The sequence below is a fragment of the Petromyzon marinus genome, chromosome 80 (assembly GCF_048934315.1).
Source record: "Petromyzon marinus isolate PM22_M1 ecotype Great Lakes invasive population chromosome 80, UKy_Petmar_22M1.pri1.0, whole genome shotgun sequence".
In the NCBI taxonomy this organism is placed as follows: domain Eukaryota; kingdom Metazoa; phylum Chordata; class Hyperoartia; order Petromyzontiformes; family Petromyzontidae; genus Petromyzon; species Petromyzon marinus.
In genome coordinates, this window is record NC_133746.1 from 1,516,592 (window position 1) to 1,530,118 (window position 13,527).

At 51.7% G+C, this 13,527-nt stretch overlaps 1 protein-coding gene across 1 annotated transcript; it reads right to left on the reverse strand.

Annotated features, from left to right (window-relative positions):
• Nucleotides 1-1,232: 1,232 nt before the first annotated feature.
• On the reverse strand, nt 1,233-4,921 carry LOC142907600 (uncharacterized). Its single transcript, XM_076057167.1, has 3 exons — nt 4,102-4,921; nt 3,425-3,542; nt 1,233-2,944 (listed from the first exon to the last, which is right to left on the reverse strand). Exons 1-3 carry the CDS (start codon nt 4,151-4,153, stop codon nt 1,336-1,338), a joined length of 1,779 nt encoding a protein of 592 aa, XP_075913282.1. The 5' UTR covers nt 4,154-4,921; the 3' UTR covers nt 1,233-1,335.
• Between the last annotated feature and the right edge of the window lie 8,606 nt (nt 4,922-13,527).

The following is a 13,527-nucleotide window of genomic DNA, read 5'->3' on the forward strand; positions in this document are numbered from 1 at the left end:
TAGCGGTACGATTGTCACGGGGGAATCGGGGGACAGCGGTCCCGAAAATTCGGTGATGGCGGGGGACGGTAACCCCCACACCTTCCCTCCCGGCCCTACGTGGGGTGTGTGTGTGTATACATGTGGGGGGGGGGGTTGGGGTGGCGGGTGGCGGTGTTACGGTGGTGAATACGGCCCCCGACGGAGCTGCTCCGCCGCGGTGGTACCACATAGTCACTTTAAGACGTTTATTGTTCATGTTTTTTTTTGTTGTGGTTGCACCCGATTCAAGAGCCGAATGGCTCACAGGGCTATACCTAATAAATGAACTGAACTATGGGTCTCTGTGTGTCTCTATGGATAAGCGTGGTTTCTTAAGCGAACTGGGGAATGTGGTGGGCGCTTAACATGGGAGCCCTTGGGAGCTCTTTGGGAGTTTACCGGCGATGGTGATTGTAATGTGTAGTGCGGATAGGTTGGGAAGTTTATGTCATGTAGGGAATGTGGGGACGGGTAACGTGGGAGCCTATTGGTGTAGACGGTGAAGGTGATTGCAATTTGTAGTGTGGATAAGTAAGGTGGTTATGTCTTGTAGAAAATGTGGCGGAAGGTTTGATGTAAAGCCTATAGAAGCCTATAGGAGTAGCAAGTGAAGGTGATTGCAATTTGTAGTGTGGATAGGTTAGGTAAGCTCTGTTAATTATTGTAACTCAGACACGTGCCCCACCCCCTTGTGACGTCACCACAGCACTTATGAGGCCATGTGAAGTGTCGAAGGGTCGCTGCTGGCAGGTCACGTGACAGACCCAGCAGGTGCCATGGGTTGACTGCTGTGTCAGGTTAGGTACAGGAAGAGGTCACGGGACAGACCCAGCAGGTGCCATGGGTTGACTGCTGTGCCAGGCTAGGTGCACTTGGAGGTGACGGGACAGACCCAGCAGATGCCATGGGTTGACTGCTGTGCTAGGCTAGGTGCAGGAGGAGGTCACGTAACAGACCCAGCAGGTGCCATGGGTCGACTGCTGTGCCAGGCTAGGTGCATCTGACGACAAACATCTGGGCAGTTCACCACCATTGGTTCAAGCAGAGCCTGTCTCCTGCTTCTGCTGATGAGACACGGAGCTGGGCAGACTCCAATTGAACCTACGACCTCATGCATCAGGCGAGGTAGTTAACATCTGGATCCAAGTCACCTGAGACCCCAAGCAGTAGCAACTCGCCACAACAAACACAACTGCAACATTCTGTTGAGTCCGAATATTTATTACAACAACAATCGATAAACTAACAATGGTCTAGATATATATGTACACATTATTACAATAAAACTTATTTTTTTATCTCTATCCTAACTCTTCACACGCGCACGTGGCTTGGCAAGCTCTCGTCCATTGTGTGGTGAGTGTGGGTGGTGCGTGTGGTGTGGTGCGTGTGGTGTGGTGAGTGTGTGTGGTGAGTGTGGTGTGGTGAGTGTGGTTGGTGAGTATGGGTGGTGAGTTTGGTGAGTGTGGGTGGTGAGTGTGGGTGGTGAGTGTGGTGAGTGTGGGTGGTGAGTGTGGGTGGTGAGTGTGGTGAATGTGGGTGGTGAGTATGGGTGGTGAGTGTGCGTGGTGAGTGTGGGTGGTGAGTGTGGTGAGTGTGGTTGGTGAGTGTGGGTGGTGAGTGTGGGTGGTGAGTGTGGTAAGTGTGGGTGGTGAGTGTGGGTGGTGAGTGGGGGTCCTGGCCCACACGCGTCATCACCATCATCATCAACGTCATCAGCATCATCGTCATCATCATTATCAACGTCATCATAATCATCGTTATCATCATCGTCGTCATCATCATCATGGTCATCATCGTCATCGTTGTCAACATCATTGTCATCATCAAAATCGTCATCATCATCATCATCATCGTCGTCATCATCGTCGTTATCATCGTCATCATCGTCATCATCGTCATCATCATCATCATCATGGTGGTAGGGGTGGCCTCGCTGGTGGTGGGGGTGGCCCAGCTGGTGGTGGTGGCCCAGCTGGTGGTCGTGGCCCGGATGGTGGTGGTGGTGGCCCGGATGGTGGCGGAGGTGGGGCTGGCCTCGCTGGCGGTGGGGGTGGCCTTGCTGGCAGTGGGGGTGGCCCAACTGGTGGTGGTAGCCCGGATGGTGGTGGTGGTGGCTCGGATGGTGGTGGTGGTGGCCTCGCTGGTGGTGGGGGTGGCCTTGCTGGCGGTGGGGGTGGCCTCGCTGGTGGTGGGGGTGGCCTTGCTGGTGGTGGGGGTGGCCCAGCTGCTGGTGGTGGCCCGGATGGTGGTGGTGGTGGGGGTGGCCTCGCTGGTGGTGGGGGTGGCCTTGCTGGCGGTGGGGGTGGCCTCGCTGGTGGTGGGGGTGGCCTTGCTGGCGGTGGGGGAGGCCCAGCTGCTGGTGGTGGCCCGGATGGTGGTGGTGGTGGGGGTGGCCTCGCTGGTGGTGGGGGTGGCCTTGCTGGCGGTGGGGGTGGCCTTGCTGGCGGTGGGGGTGGCCCAGCTGGTGGTGGTGGCCCGGATGGCGGTGGTGGTGGGGGTGGCCTCGCTGGTTATGGGGGTGGCCTTGCTGGCGGTGGGGGTGGCCTCGCTGGCGGTGGGGGTGGCCTTGCTGGTGGTGGGGGTGGCCTCGCTGGCAGTGGGGGTGGCCTTGCTGGCGGTGGGGGTGGCCCAGCTGGTGGTGGTGGCCCGGATGGCGGTGGTGGTGGGGGTGGCCTCGCTGGTGATGGGGGTGGCCTTGCTGGCGGTGGGGGTGGCCTCGCTGGCGGTGGGGGTGGCCTTGCTGGCGGTGGGGGTGGCCCAGCTGCTGGTGGTGGCCCGGATGGTGGTGGTGGTGGGGGATGCCTCGCTGGCGGTGTGGGTGGCCCAGCTGCTGGTGGTGGCCCGGGTCGTGGTGGTGGTGGTGTGGAGCCAGCTGTGAGCCAGCGCCTGCTCAGGCGTCATCCGGAGATTCGGATCCCATCTGTTGGGAGACGCACGGGGAGGGAGGGGAGGGATGGGGGGAGACACACACGTGGTGAGAGGGGCATGGTGAGATGATTTGACAGGGTGGGAGGTGGGGGAGAGTGGTGAGATGGCGGCGTGGGGGGGGGAGAGATGGAGAGGGTGGGAGGGAGTGGTGGTGTGTAGTGACTTGGTTGCAGAGCTGTCAAACCGTATGGTTTATTAGATATTCTTGTGCAGGGTAATTGAGTTTTCAGGTCCGTACGGAGTGCAGCCGTTTCAATTCTAGGTAACAACAATAATTCGTGTCTATTTGTTTGTATTTGTCCCTTGTGATTGGACTTTGCAGGATGAACGTTGATATTTATAAGGGTCACGGAGTGACCAATACTATCTGGGTTGGGTCTGTAGTAAAGTAGGGCACTGATAAGGTGTTGACAGGTATGGGGTGGGGAGTGGGGGTGAGTGGGGGTGAGCGAGGGGTGAGTGTGGTTCGTACTGCAGGCAGCGGCTGACGAAGTCCACCAGCTGAGGGTGGTGGCCCTGCAACGCGCGGTGCAGAGGGAGGCTTCCCGGTGGCCGCTGCTTGGACAGGTTGTAGGGGAGGCCCTCAGAGTCTGCAGAGAGACAGAGAGACGCACGCAGAGTCACCAACCACCATGTCGCCCACATACCCACTCATCAACTTAACTACGCACCTACTTATCCACCTACTCACCCACTCACCCACCTACATACCCAGTCACCAACCCACCCACTCACTCACCCACCCACTCACTCACTCACCCACCCACTCACCTACCCACCTACTCACCCACCCACTCACCCACCCACTCACCTACCCACCCTCTCACCCACTCACCCACTCACCTACTCAACCACCCATTAACCTACCCGCTCACCTACCCACCCACTCACTCACCCACATACTCACCCACCCACTCACTCACCCACCCACCCGCTCACTCACACACCCACCTATGCTTCCTAGCGGCTGTTACAAAGATCCGCAAACCCCACCCCACTCCCCACCTCCGGGATATTCAGAGACGCCCCTCAGCCCCCCCCCCCCCCCCCCCACAATAGAACCCTATAAGAGCCTCACTGCCACCCCCTACCTAACAAAACGGAATGGGTTACGTCGCTGACGCCAGCCTGCCCGAGCCTTCGACTCACCAAAGTAAGTTGTCTTGTTAGGGGCTTCGTCCACCATCTTTTTCGGGGGCATGCCCAGGATCTGCGTACCGTTTCGGACGAAGACAAAAGGAGGAGGGGGGGGGGTTACAGCCGGTGTAGCCTCAGCGGGCCCATTGGGGCAAGTGCCATCTGTCAGCGGTGATTAGTGGCGGAGGCAGCGCCTGTCGAGGCCGGCACTGTGTACAAAGACAACAATCCCTCCCTCTCCTTATTAGACTCATCTCATTGCTAGGGCAAGCGCTGTTAGTAGCGAGCAGCACCTACGAAGGCCAGCACTGTGTACAAAGACAACAATCTCCTCCTCCCAGTTTAGCCTCATCTCATTGCTGGGGCAAGTGCTGTTATCAGCGAGCAGCACCTTTGAAGGCCGGAACGACAGATGAGCGGGTGGGTGCCCAGCACCACGCCCGGCCACCTTTGTCTCCCCCAGTGGAAATGTTTACTACACACCGCTACACCAAGTACTCGTTTGAGGCTGAGTAGACCTATGAGAGGTCCAGGACCAGTTCAGATCTTCCTCGCCGGTTGTTTGTGGCCGCCAGAGCGAATCAAACTCTATAAGAATTGGTATCTGTGGGTCTGCATGGGTCTCTATGAGTTTGGGTCTCTGTGGGTCTGCATGAGTCTCTATGAGTATGGGTCTCTGTGGGTCTGTATGTGTCTCTATGAGTATGGATCTCTGTGGGTCTGCATGAGTCTCTATGAGTATGGGTCTCTGTGGATCCGTTTGGGTCTCTATGAGTATGGGTCTCTGTGCCGACCCACAAAGACCCATATCCATAGAGAGCTGCCCGTCCACCCACCCACCATACCCACTGGTACCCACCCACCATACCCACCCACCGTACCCACCCACTGACCGTACCTCGATGCAGTAGGGCAGGTGTTCTGTGTAGGTCCGTGAATCAAAGAGATCCTTGCCGGTGGCCATCTCGGCTACGGTGCAGCCCAGGGCCCACATGTCCACAGCACAGGTGACATAGTAGCCCAGCAGCAGCTCCGGGGCCATGTAGTTCAACGTCCCGCACACGTTTTGGGCTGTACAGCAACACCAACAATAACAACAACGACGATTAATATAAAGTAGCCCCTCCGTCAACAGCGACGTGGGTTGAACAGGTTTCTTTTTTCGGTCGGTTAAACGCCTAGTCGGCTTCTGCCACCGATATTTCACGGCGGAGATGAGTTTTGGGTTGGACCGCGTACTCTGGCTGCCCACCCGATAATGATGCTCGGCTGTAATCGCTCGAATTGTAAACGTCGTAGTGGGTTTACATCTCCAGCACACCGGCTAGTGCTGTGCAAGTGGAGAATTGGAGCGTCCTGTTTACGTGACGCTGAACCTCACTAACTGGCTGCGTCGGATGGCGGCGGGTTTGACGACGCAACGTTTACGTTGACGCGAGCTAACCCTGAAAAAAGAAACTCCACGCACACAAAGCCACTCACTTTTATGCTTCAGGTAGGAGCTGCAACCGAAGTCGGTGACCCTGACTTTGCCGGCCGCGGTGAGCAGAATGTTATCCTGGACAAAGGGGAGAGACAGAGAAGGAATTCCACGCTCTGAGGTTACGGCAAGAGTGTCTAGCCAGCAGTGGGTCGATCATGCAAAGTGACGCATTTACATCCACACGGGCAGGCCCCCCCTTCCCCGCTGACTTGCGACACGGTCTACGTGCCTGAGACCCGTTTAAAGTCGTTTTAATAAATTACTCAACCTATTTGTTTTATTTTACTACCAGGGTGTAAGGCCCCGCTGAGCTGCTGTGTAGCTATTTTATCGGAAACGACCTGGCCATCACGTAATAACATCATCTCAACCAAGTAGCTGATTTCATCATCATCATCATCATCAACATCATCAACATCATCATCATCAGCATCATCAGCATTGCGTGGACATTTATAGCAGCAGCTAAACACTCTAGAGACGTGTTTCAACAGGCCCAAAGAGACCCACACTCACCCACAGAGACCCATACTCATAGAGACCCATACCCATAGAGACCCATACACACCCACAGAGACCCATACTCATAGAGACCCATACACACCAACAGAGACCCAATCTCATAGAGACCCACACAGACATAGAGAGACCCAAACTAAAACGAAGCTATGTTTTACTTTACTAGGTGTCAGACCCCACTCTGTGCTGCTGTGCAGCTTTTTTGTCAGAAGCGACCTGGCCATCACAAACGATAGCTCATCATCATCATTACGCGGAAATGTTGCAGCAGTGATAAAATACTCTAAACGCTTGGTGATGTTGATTCTGAACGTGGAGGTAAAAAGCAGGAGGACCTGGAGTAAAATCCACGTGACCACCACGGGGAGAGCGAGACGCAGACTCTAAACATACAGTAAGGGAAAAAAAGTATTTGATCCCCTGCTGATTTTGTATGTTTGACAACTGACAAAGAAATGATCAGTCTATAATTTTAATGGTAGGTTTATTTTAACAGTGAGAAACAACAACAAAATCCAGAAAAACGCATGTCAAAAATGTTAGAAATTGATTTGCATGTTAATGAGGGAAATAAGTATTTGACCCCTCTGCAAAACATGACTTAGTACTTGGTGGCAAAACCATTGTTGGCAATCACAGAGGTCAGACGTTTTTTTTGTAGTTGGCCACCAGGTTTGCATATATCTCAGGAGGGATTTTGTCCCACTCTTCTTTTTCAGATCTTCTCCAAGTCGTTAAGGTTTCAAGGCTGACGTTTGCCAACTCGAACCTTCAGCTCCCTCCACAGATTTTCTATGGGATTAAGGTCTGGAGACTGGCTAGGCCACTCCAGGACCTTTATGTGCTTCTTCTTGAGCAACTCCTTTGTTGTCTTGGCCGTGTGTTTTGGGTCATTGTCATGCTGGAATACCCATCCACGACCCATTTTCAATGCCCTGGCTGAGGGAAGGAGGTTCTCACCCAAGATTTGACGGTACATGGCCCCGTCCATCGTCCCTTTGATGCGGTGAAGTCCTGTCCCCTTAGCAGAAAAACACCCCCAAAGCATAAGGTTTCCACCTCCATGTTTGACGGTGGGGATGGTGTTCTTGGGGTCATAGGCAGCATTCCTCCTCCTCCAAACACGGCGAGTTGTGTTGATGCCATAGAGCTCCATTTTGGTCTCATCTGACCACAACACTTTCACCCAGTTGTCCTCTGAATCATTCAGATGTTCATTGGCCAACTTCAGACGGGCATGTATATGTGCTTTCTTGAGCAGGGGGACATTGCTGGCGCTGCAGGATTTCAGTTCTTCACGGCATAGTGTGTTACCAATCATTTTCTTGGTGACTATGGTCCCAGCTGCCATGAGATCATTGACAAGATCCTCCCGTGTAGTTCTGGGCTGATTCCTCACTGTTCTCATGATCATTGCAACTCCACGAGGTGAGATCTTACATGGAGCCCCAGGCCAAGGGAGATTGACAGTTCTTTTGTGTTTCTTCCATTTGCGAATAATCGCACCAACTGTTGTCACCTTCTCACCAAGCTGCTTGGCAATGGTCTTGTAGCCCATTCCAGCCTTGTGTAGGTCTGCAATCTTGTCCCTGACATCCTTGGAGAGCTCTTTGGTCTTGGCCATGGTGGAGAGTTTGGAATCTGATTGATTGATTGCTTTTGTGGACAGGTGTCTTTTATACAGGTAACAAGCTGAGATTAGGAGCACTCCCTTTAAGAGTGTGCTCCTAATCTCAGCTCGTTACCTGCATAAAAGACATCTGGGAACCAGATATCTTTCTGATTGAGAGGGGGTCAAATACTTATTTCCCTCATTTAAATGCATATCAATGCATAGCATTTTTGACATGCGTTTTTCTGGATTTTGTTGTTGTTATTCTGTCTCTCACTGATCAAATAAACCTACCATTAAATTATAGACTGATCATTTCTTTGTCATTGGGCAAACGTACAAAATCAGCAGTGGATCAAATACTTTTTTTCCCTCACTGTACAGCAGGAGTCAGGGTCGGGATCGAACCCATGACCCTGTATACCAGGCGAGGTAGTTAACATCCAGCCACTGTGGTGATGAGAGAGGAAAAGACGCAAACTCCAAATATACAGTAGGCGTCAGGGTCGGGATAAAACCCACGAACCCCTGTATACCAGGCGAGGTAGTAAACATCTCCTGCTACCTCCTCCATCTGGAAGGAGGAGGTGGCAGAGTCACAGTAGATGGACGGGGCCAGTGCATTGACCCTGCGATCAACCATGGCTGGCCTGCCTCTACGGTACGAGTGTCCACCTCGTCCCGGATCGTCTTCACCGGAGGTAAAGTGACCCCACCACCACCACCACTACCACCAACTCCCTCCAGATGGACGGAGCCACCGCATCGACCCCGCGATCAACAGTGGCCGGGCTGCTTCCGCGCCAGCTAACCGAGCGCCCCGATGAGAGGGCGCGACCACCGCGCCCGCTCCGCTCACCGGCTTGATGTCCGCGTGGATGATGCCCCACCCCTTGGCGTACAACAGGAAGTCGAGGATGGCCCTGGTGTACTCCCTCAACCGCCTCACGTAGATTCGCCCGATGCTCCCTTTGCTCATGACATCGTAGAGGCTCTTCCTGGCACGACAACGACAACGACGACGTTAAAACCCCTTTCCCGTTCCGATGACGTGCGCAGGGCGACCCCCAACCCGGACCCCAAATCGACTGTGCCACTCGGTTAGTTTTGGGGGGGGGGGGAGGGGGTCAGGAAACTCCTCGTCGCTCCGCGGTATTCATCCGCGTCGTCGCCGCGCTGCACTAGCGCCGAGAGAACTAACGCGCACAAAACATTGCGGCGCGTGAAATATTTAATGATAATAATTTCATTATGATTTTATTATAATTTCACCGTGATTATGTTATTACAATTTATATTTTATTATTTCATTACTAGCATTTTATTACTATCATATCACAATTTAATAATAAATGTATTATTATTACTTTATTGTCGACCTTTCTTAATTTTAAAGTTTGTTTCATGTTGGGAAGTATGCTAAACATTTCGAACAGAAACACATATTCACAAATTTCCCTTTTATATATATAGATTCTCATGAAAAAAGTTTAATGTGTGATTCATGGGGAGCGTTTCCGTGAGTCGCGTCTTCCACAACCAGGGGGACTTCCTGCGTCTGCTTTGTCCCCACGGTGTTCTGCGATTGTCGATAATGCAGCGGTTCGCCATGCTGAGCTGCTTGACCCACGGGGGCCACGTGGACGCGTGCTGCTCGACTTCCCAGAGCTTTGGAGACTCAGTTGCCAAACAAATTGTGATTGTAAAATTGTCATATTAATTGTTGCATAAATTAATTATCAAAATAGCAATTAAATAAGTTACGTTTTCGATGAAATTAATTGATTTAACGAGGCGAGACATCTTTTGATGAATTGTTAACTATCTTTAAACTCATTAAACAAACTGCAAAATAAGTTAATTATGAAAGTTATTAAATAAAGATATTAGGGAACAAATTAGAAAATTAATCACCCCCCTACTTTGCGCAAGAGCACAAAAGTGTGGTCACCACATCTGTGCCTCTTTATAAGGAACGGAACAGGTGGAATTCTCCACAAAATCTGGCTGTCGCCTGATGAAGCTGGTTGTAATTACTGGCGAAATGTCGTACTCAGAGATTGTAAATGTTGTGGCTTGGCTGTCCAACACACCGTTGTGCTGTACCATTATACTACACTATATACTACACTATACACTACACTACTATACACTACACAATAGTGCTGTACTAGTAACGAATTGGCACGTTCTGTTTGCGTGACCACCCTTACTAGTTGGCTGTGTCGAGTGATGGCAGGTTTAACGACACAACATTTATATATTTACGTGATCTAACCCAAACATACCTCTATATTGGATGATATTGGTCGCAAAAGCCCTCCGTGTAAAACTCAATTAATAAATGTGATAAATCGATAAATCTAGTTGCTTGATCAAATATAAATAAATATTAATTCCGAAATAAATCAACTATCGAACGGAGCAATGGACACGCACGTGGGTGGGTGGTGGGGGGTTGGGAAGGTTCACGTACTTCAAGAGCTCGACGACGAGGCAATTGTGTCCGCGGAATTCGAACGTGTCCAGGACCCGGATGACTCCGTAGCGCTCATCGCTGGCCCTGCCCTGCAGCTTCTTGGCCACCTCCAGCTCCGTCCTCTGGTGGGCCGCTGTCGAGGAGCTGCGCAGCGGGAGGGGGAAGGCCACGAAATCAACGGTGACTCTGTGTGGGTGACTCTGTGTGGGTGACTCTGTGTGGGTGACTCTGTGTGGGTGACTCTGTGTGGGTGACTCTGTGTGGGTGTCTCTGTGGGTGACTCTGTGTGGGTGACTCTGTGGGTGTCTCTGTGTGGGTGACTCTGTGTGTGTGACTGTGTGTGTGACTCTGTCTGGGTGACTCTGTGTGGGTGACTCTGTGTGGGTGTCTCTGTGTAGGTGACTCTGTGTGGGTGTCTCTCTGGGTGACTCTGTGAGGGTCTCTGTGCGTGACTCTGTGGGTGACCCTGTGGGTCTCTGTGGGTGTCTCTGTGGTTGACTCTGTGGGTGACTCTGTGGGTGACTGTGGGGGTCTCTGTGGGTGTCTCTGTGGGGGTCTCTGTGGGTGACTGTGTGGGGGTCTCTGTGGGTGACTCTGTGGGGGTCACTGTGGTGGTCTCTGTGGGTGACTCTGTGGGGGTGTCTGTGGTGGTCTCTGTGGGTGACTCTGTGGGGGTCTCTGTGGGTGACTGTGTGGGTCTCTGTGGGTGTCTCTGTGGGGGTCTCTGTGGAGGTCTCTATGGGTGTCTCTGTGGGGGTCTCTGTGGGTCTCTGGGTCTGGGCGTTTCTGTGGGTCTCTGTGGGTCTCTATGGGTCTGTTAGTTTTTAGTTTATAGTTAGCAATAGTTATGCGGCAGTTATTATTTTGTTAGTTCATATTTAGCAGCAGGTTTATATCAGTTAGTATTCCGTTAGTTTATAGTTAGCAGCAGTTTTATGGCAGTAAAATGTTGTTAGTTTAAAGTTAGCAGCAGTTTTATGGCAGTCAGTATTTTGTTAGTTCATAATTAGCAGCAGGTTTATGTCAGTTAGTATTTTGTTAGTTTATAGCTAGCAGAAGTTTTACGGCAGTTAGTATTTTGTCAGCGAGTCCATAGTTAGTGGCAGTTTCACGGCTTTGCCTCCAATCATTGATGATCATTTTCCGAGAGTGCGGGCCACCGCGAAAGGCCCTCTGACTCACCACAAGGGCAGCGACAGCATCTTGACGGCCACGAGCGTTTTGGTTTTGTGGTCGAGGCACTGCAGCACCAGGCCCTGGCCTCCCTCGCCGATCATCTTCTGCACCTCATAACGGTAGTGGAGCTGTTCCTTGCAGACCTAGGAGGCGAAGGAGGAGGCGGAGGCCTGTAGTCAGTCATCGCAATCGGAGCTGCCACCACCGAGCCTAACGCTCGGTGGTGGCAGCAGCAGTCGGGGCTTCCAGGACCGCCATTATCTACCACGGAGGTTTCATTTTGCTTGGGTGTTAGATCGCGGAAATGTATAAATGTTTCGTTAAACTGCCGAATGCTTGACTTAACGCTTTCGTGACTGCAGGAATTAATATTCTTGGGTCTTTTGGTAAAGTCACGTAGATAGGTTCAAAGAAATGAATAAAAAATAACAGAAAACTACGACATTTCGATCGCAATGCAAGCGGTCGTCTTCCTGTTATTTTTTTTATTTTCTTTGAACCTATCTACAGTACGTTAATTTACCGAAAGACCCAAGAATACCAAATTGCGTTAAAACTTGGGGGAGTTGTTCGCCTTTTTGCGTTTATCCATCTAACACTGGGTAGTGAGACACGGGGAGTGAGACACTGGTGGTGAGACACTGGTGATGAGACACTGGTGGTGAGACACTGGTGGTGAGACAGGTAGTGAGATACAGGTAATGAGACACTGGTGGTGAGACACTGGTGGTGAGACACTGGTGGTGAGACACTGGTGGTGAGACACTGGTGGTGAGACGCAGGTTGTGAGACGCTGGTTGTGAGACGCTGGTGGCGAGACGCTGGTGGCGAGAAACTGGTGGCGAGACACTGGTGGCGAGACACTGGTGGTGAGACAGGTAGTGAGATACAGGTAATGAGACACTGGTAGTGAGACACTGGTGGCGAACAACTGGTGGTGAGACCAAGGTATTGAGACTAGGCCCGAAAGAAGGCTGTTCTCTCTGGTGTAGACTAATCAGTTTCAAAGGCAATGCCACATATTATCAGAGCATGTTGTTGTTTGCATGTTCACCACCAGTATGTGTTTTATTTCCAGAAAGGCTGCAGGCTATTGTTATGCTGTTAAAGGCTCCACCACTGAGCTGCTATGTAACTCTTCTTGTTCAAAAGCGACCTGGCCATCTCAAATCATTGCTCAACGAAGTGGCCTTATCATTACCACCGTGTGGAAATGTATAGTGGAAGCCAATTGCTCTCAACGTGTGGTGACGTTGATTATAAATGTGGAAGGAAAGAAAATGGAGGACCCGGAGAGAAATCCACGCAACCACGGAGAGAGAGATAGAGACGCAAACTCCAAATATACAGCAGGCATCAGGGTCGGTATCCAACACACGACCTTCTGTATACCAGGCGAGGGAGTTAACATCTCCTGGCCACTGCAGCCGACGTTATTGAGAGTGGATTAGCCAAAGTTTGCTACATACGGCGTGAAATAACTTTAACACATACACAGAGACCCAGATCCTGAGAGACCCAGAGAGACCCACAGACACCCAGACCAATAAAGACCCACACAGATCCTTAGACACCCACAGAGACCCCCAGAAACCCGTAACACAAAACCTTAACTGACTGTCTGTGTCTTGTGGTGGTGGCAGATTAGAAATTTATACTCATGCCTTCTAACCCAACAAAAACCTCTGTGGGTGTCTAATGGTGTCTCTTTGGGTGCCTCTGTGGGTCTCAATAGGAGTGGGTCTCTGTGGGTCTCTGTGGGTGTCTCTTTGGGTCTCTGTGGGTCTCTATGGGTGTCTCTGTGGGTGTCTCTGTGGGTGTCTCTGTGGGTGTCTCTGTGGGTGTCTCTTTGGGTCTCTGTGGGTATCTATGGGTGTCTCTTTGGGTCTCTGTGGGTATCTCTGTATCTCTGTGAGCCTCACAGGGATGTAGTTGTTGTTTTCGTCGTCGTAGCTGTCGTTGTTGTTGCCGCCCCGGGGTTTGCCGACCTTGTCCACAGTGAAGAACCATACTTGTTTCATGGCCGCCAGCTCCAGCTTCTGGCGATGACTCAGCAGGGGCCCAAAGAGATCCAGGATCTCTGCACACGTGACAACAACTAAACTTTGAACTATTCTGTTTTTTTACATGCCAGGTAAGAGCTACATCGTCATCCTCATCAACATATTC

Coding starts and splice junctions, on each gene's coding strand:
- LOC142907600 (XM_076057167.1), bottom strand. CDS start 4,153: ATGCCCCCGAAAAAGATGGTGGACGAAGCCCCTAACAAGACAACTTAC. Junction 3,543..4,101: donor TAACAAGACAACTTACTTTG/GTGAGTCGAAGG, acceptor GTCTCTCTGCAG/ACTCTGAGGGCCTCCCCTAC. Junction 2,945..3,424: donor TTCGTCAGCCGCTGCCTGCA/GTACGAACCACA, acceptor GTCTCCCAACAG/ATGGGATCCGAATCTCCGGA.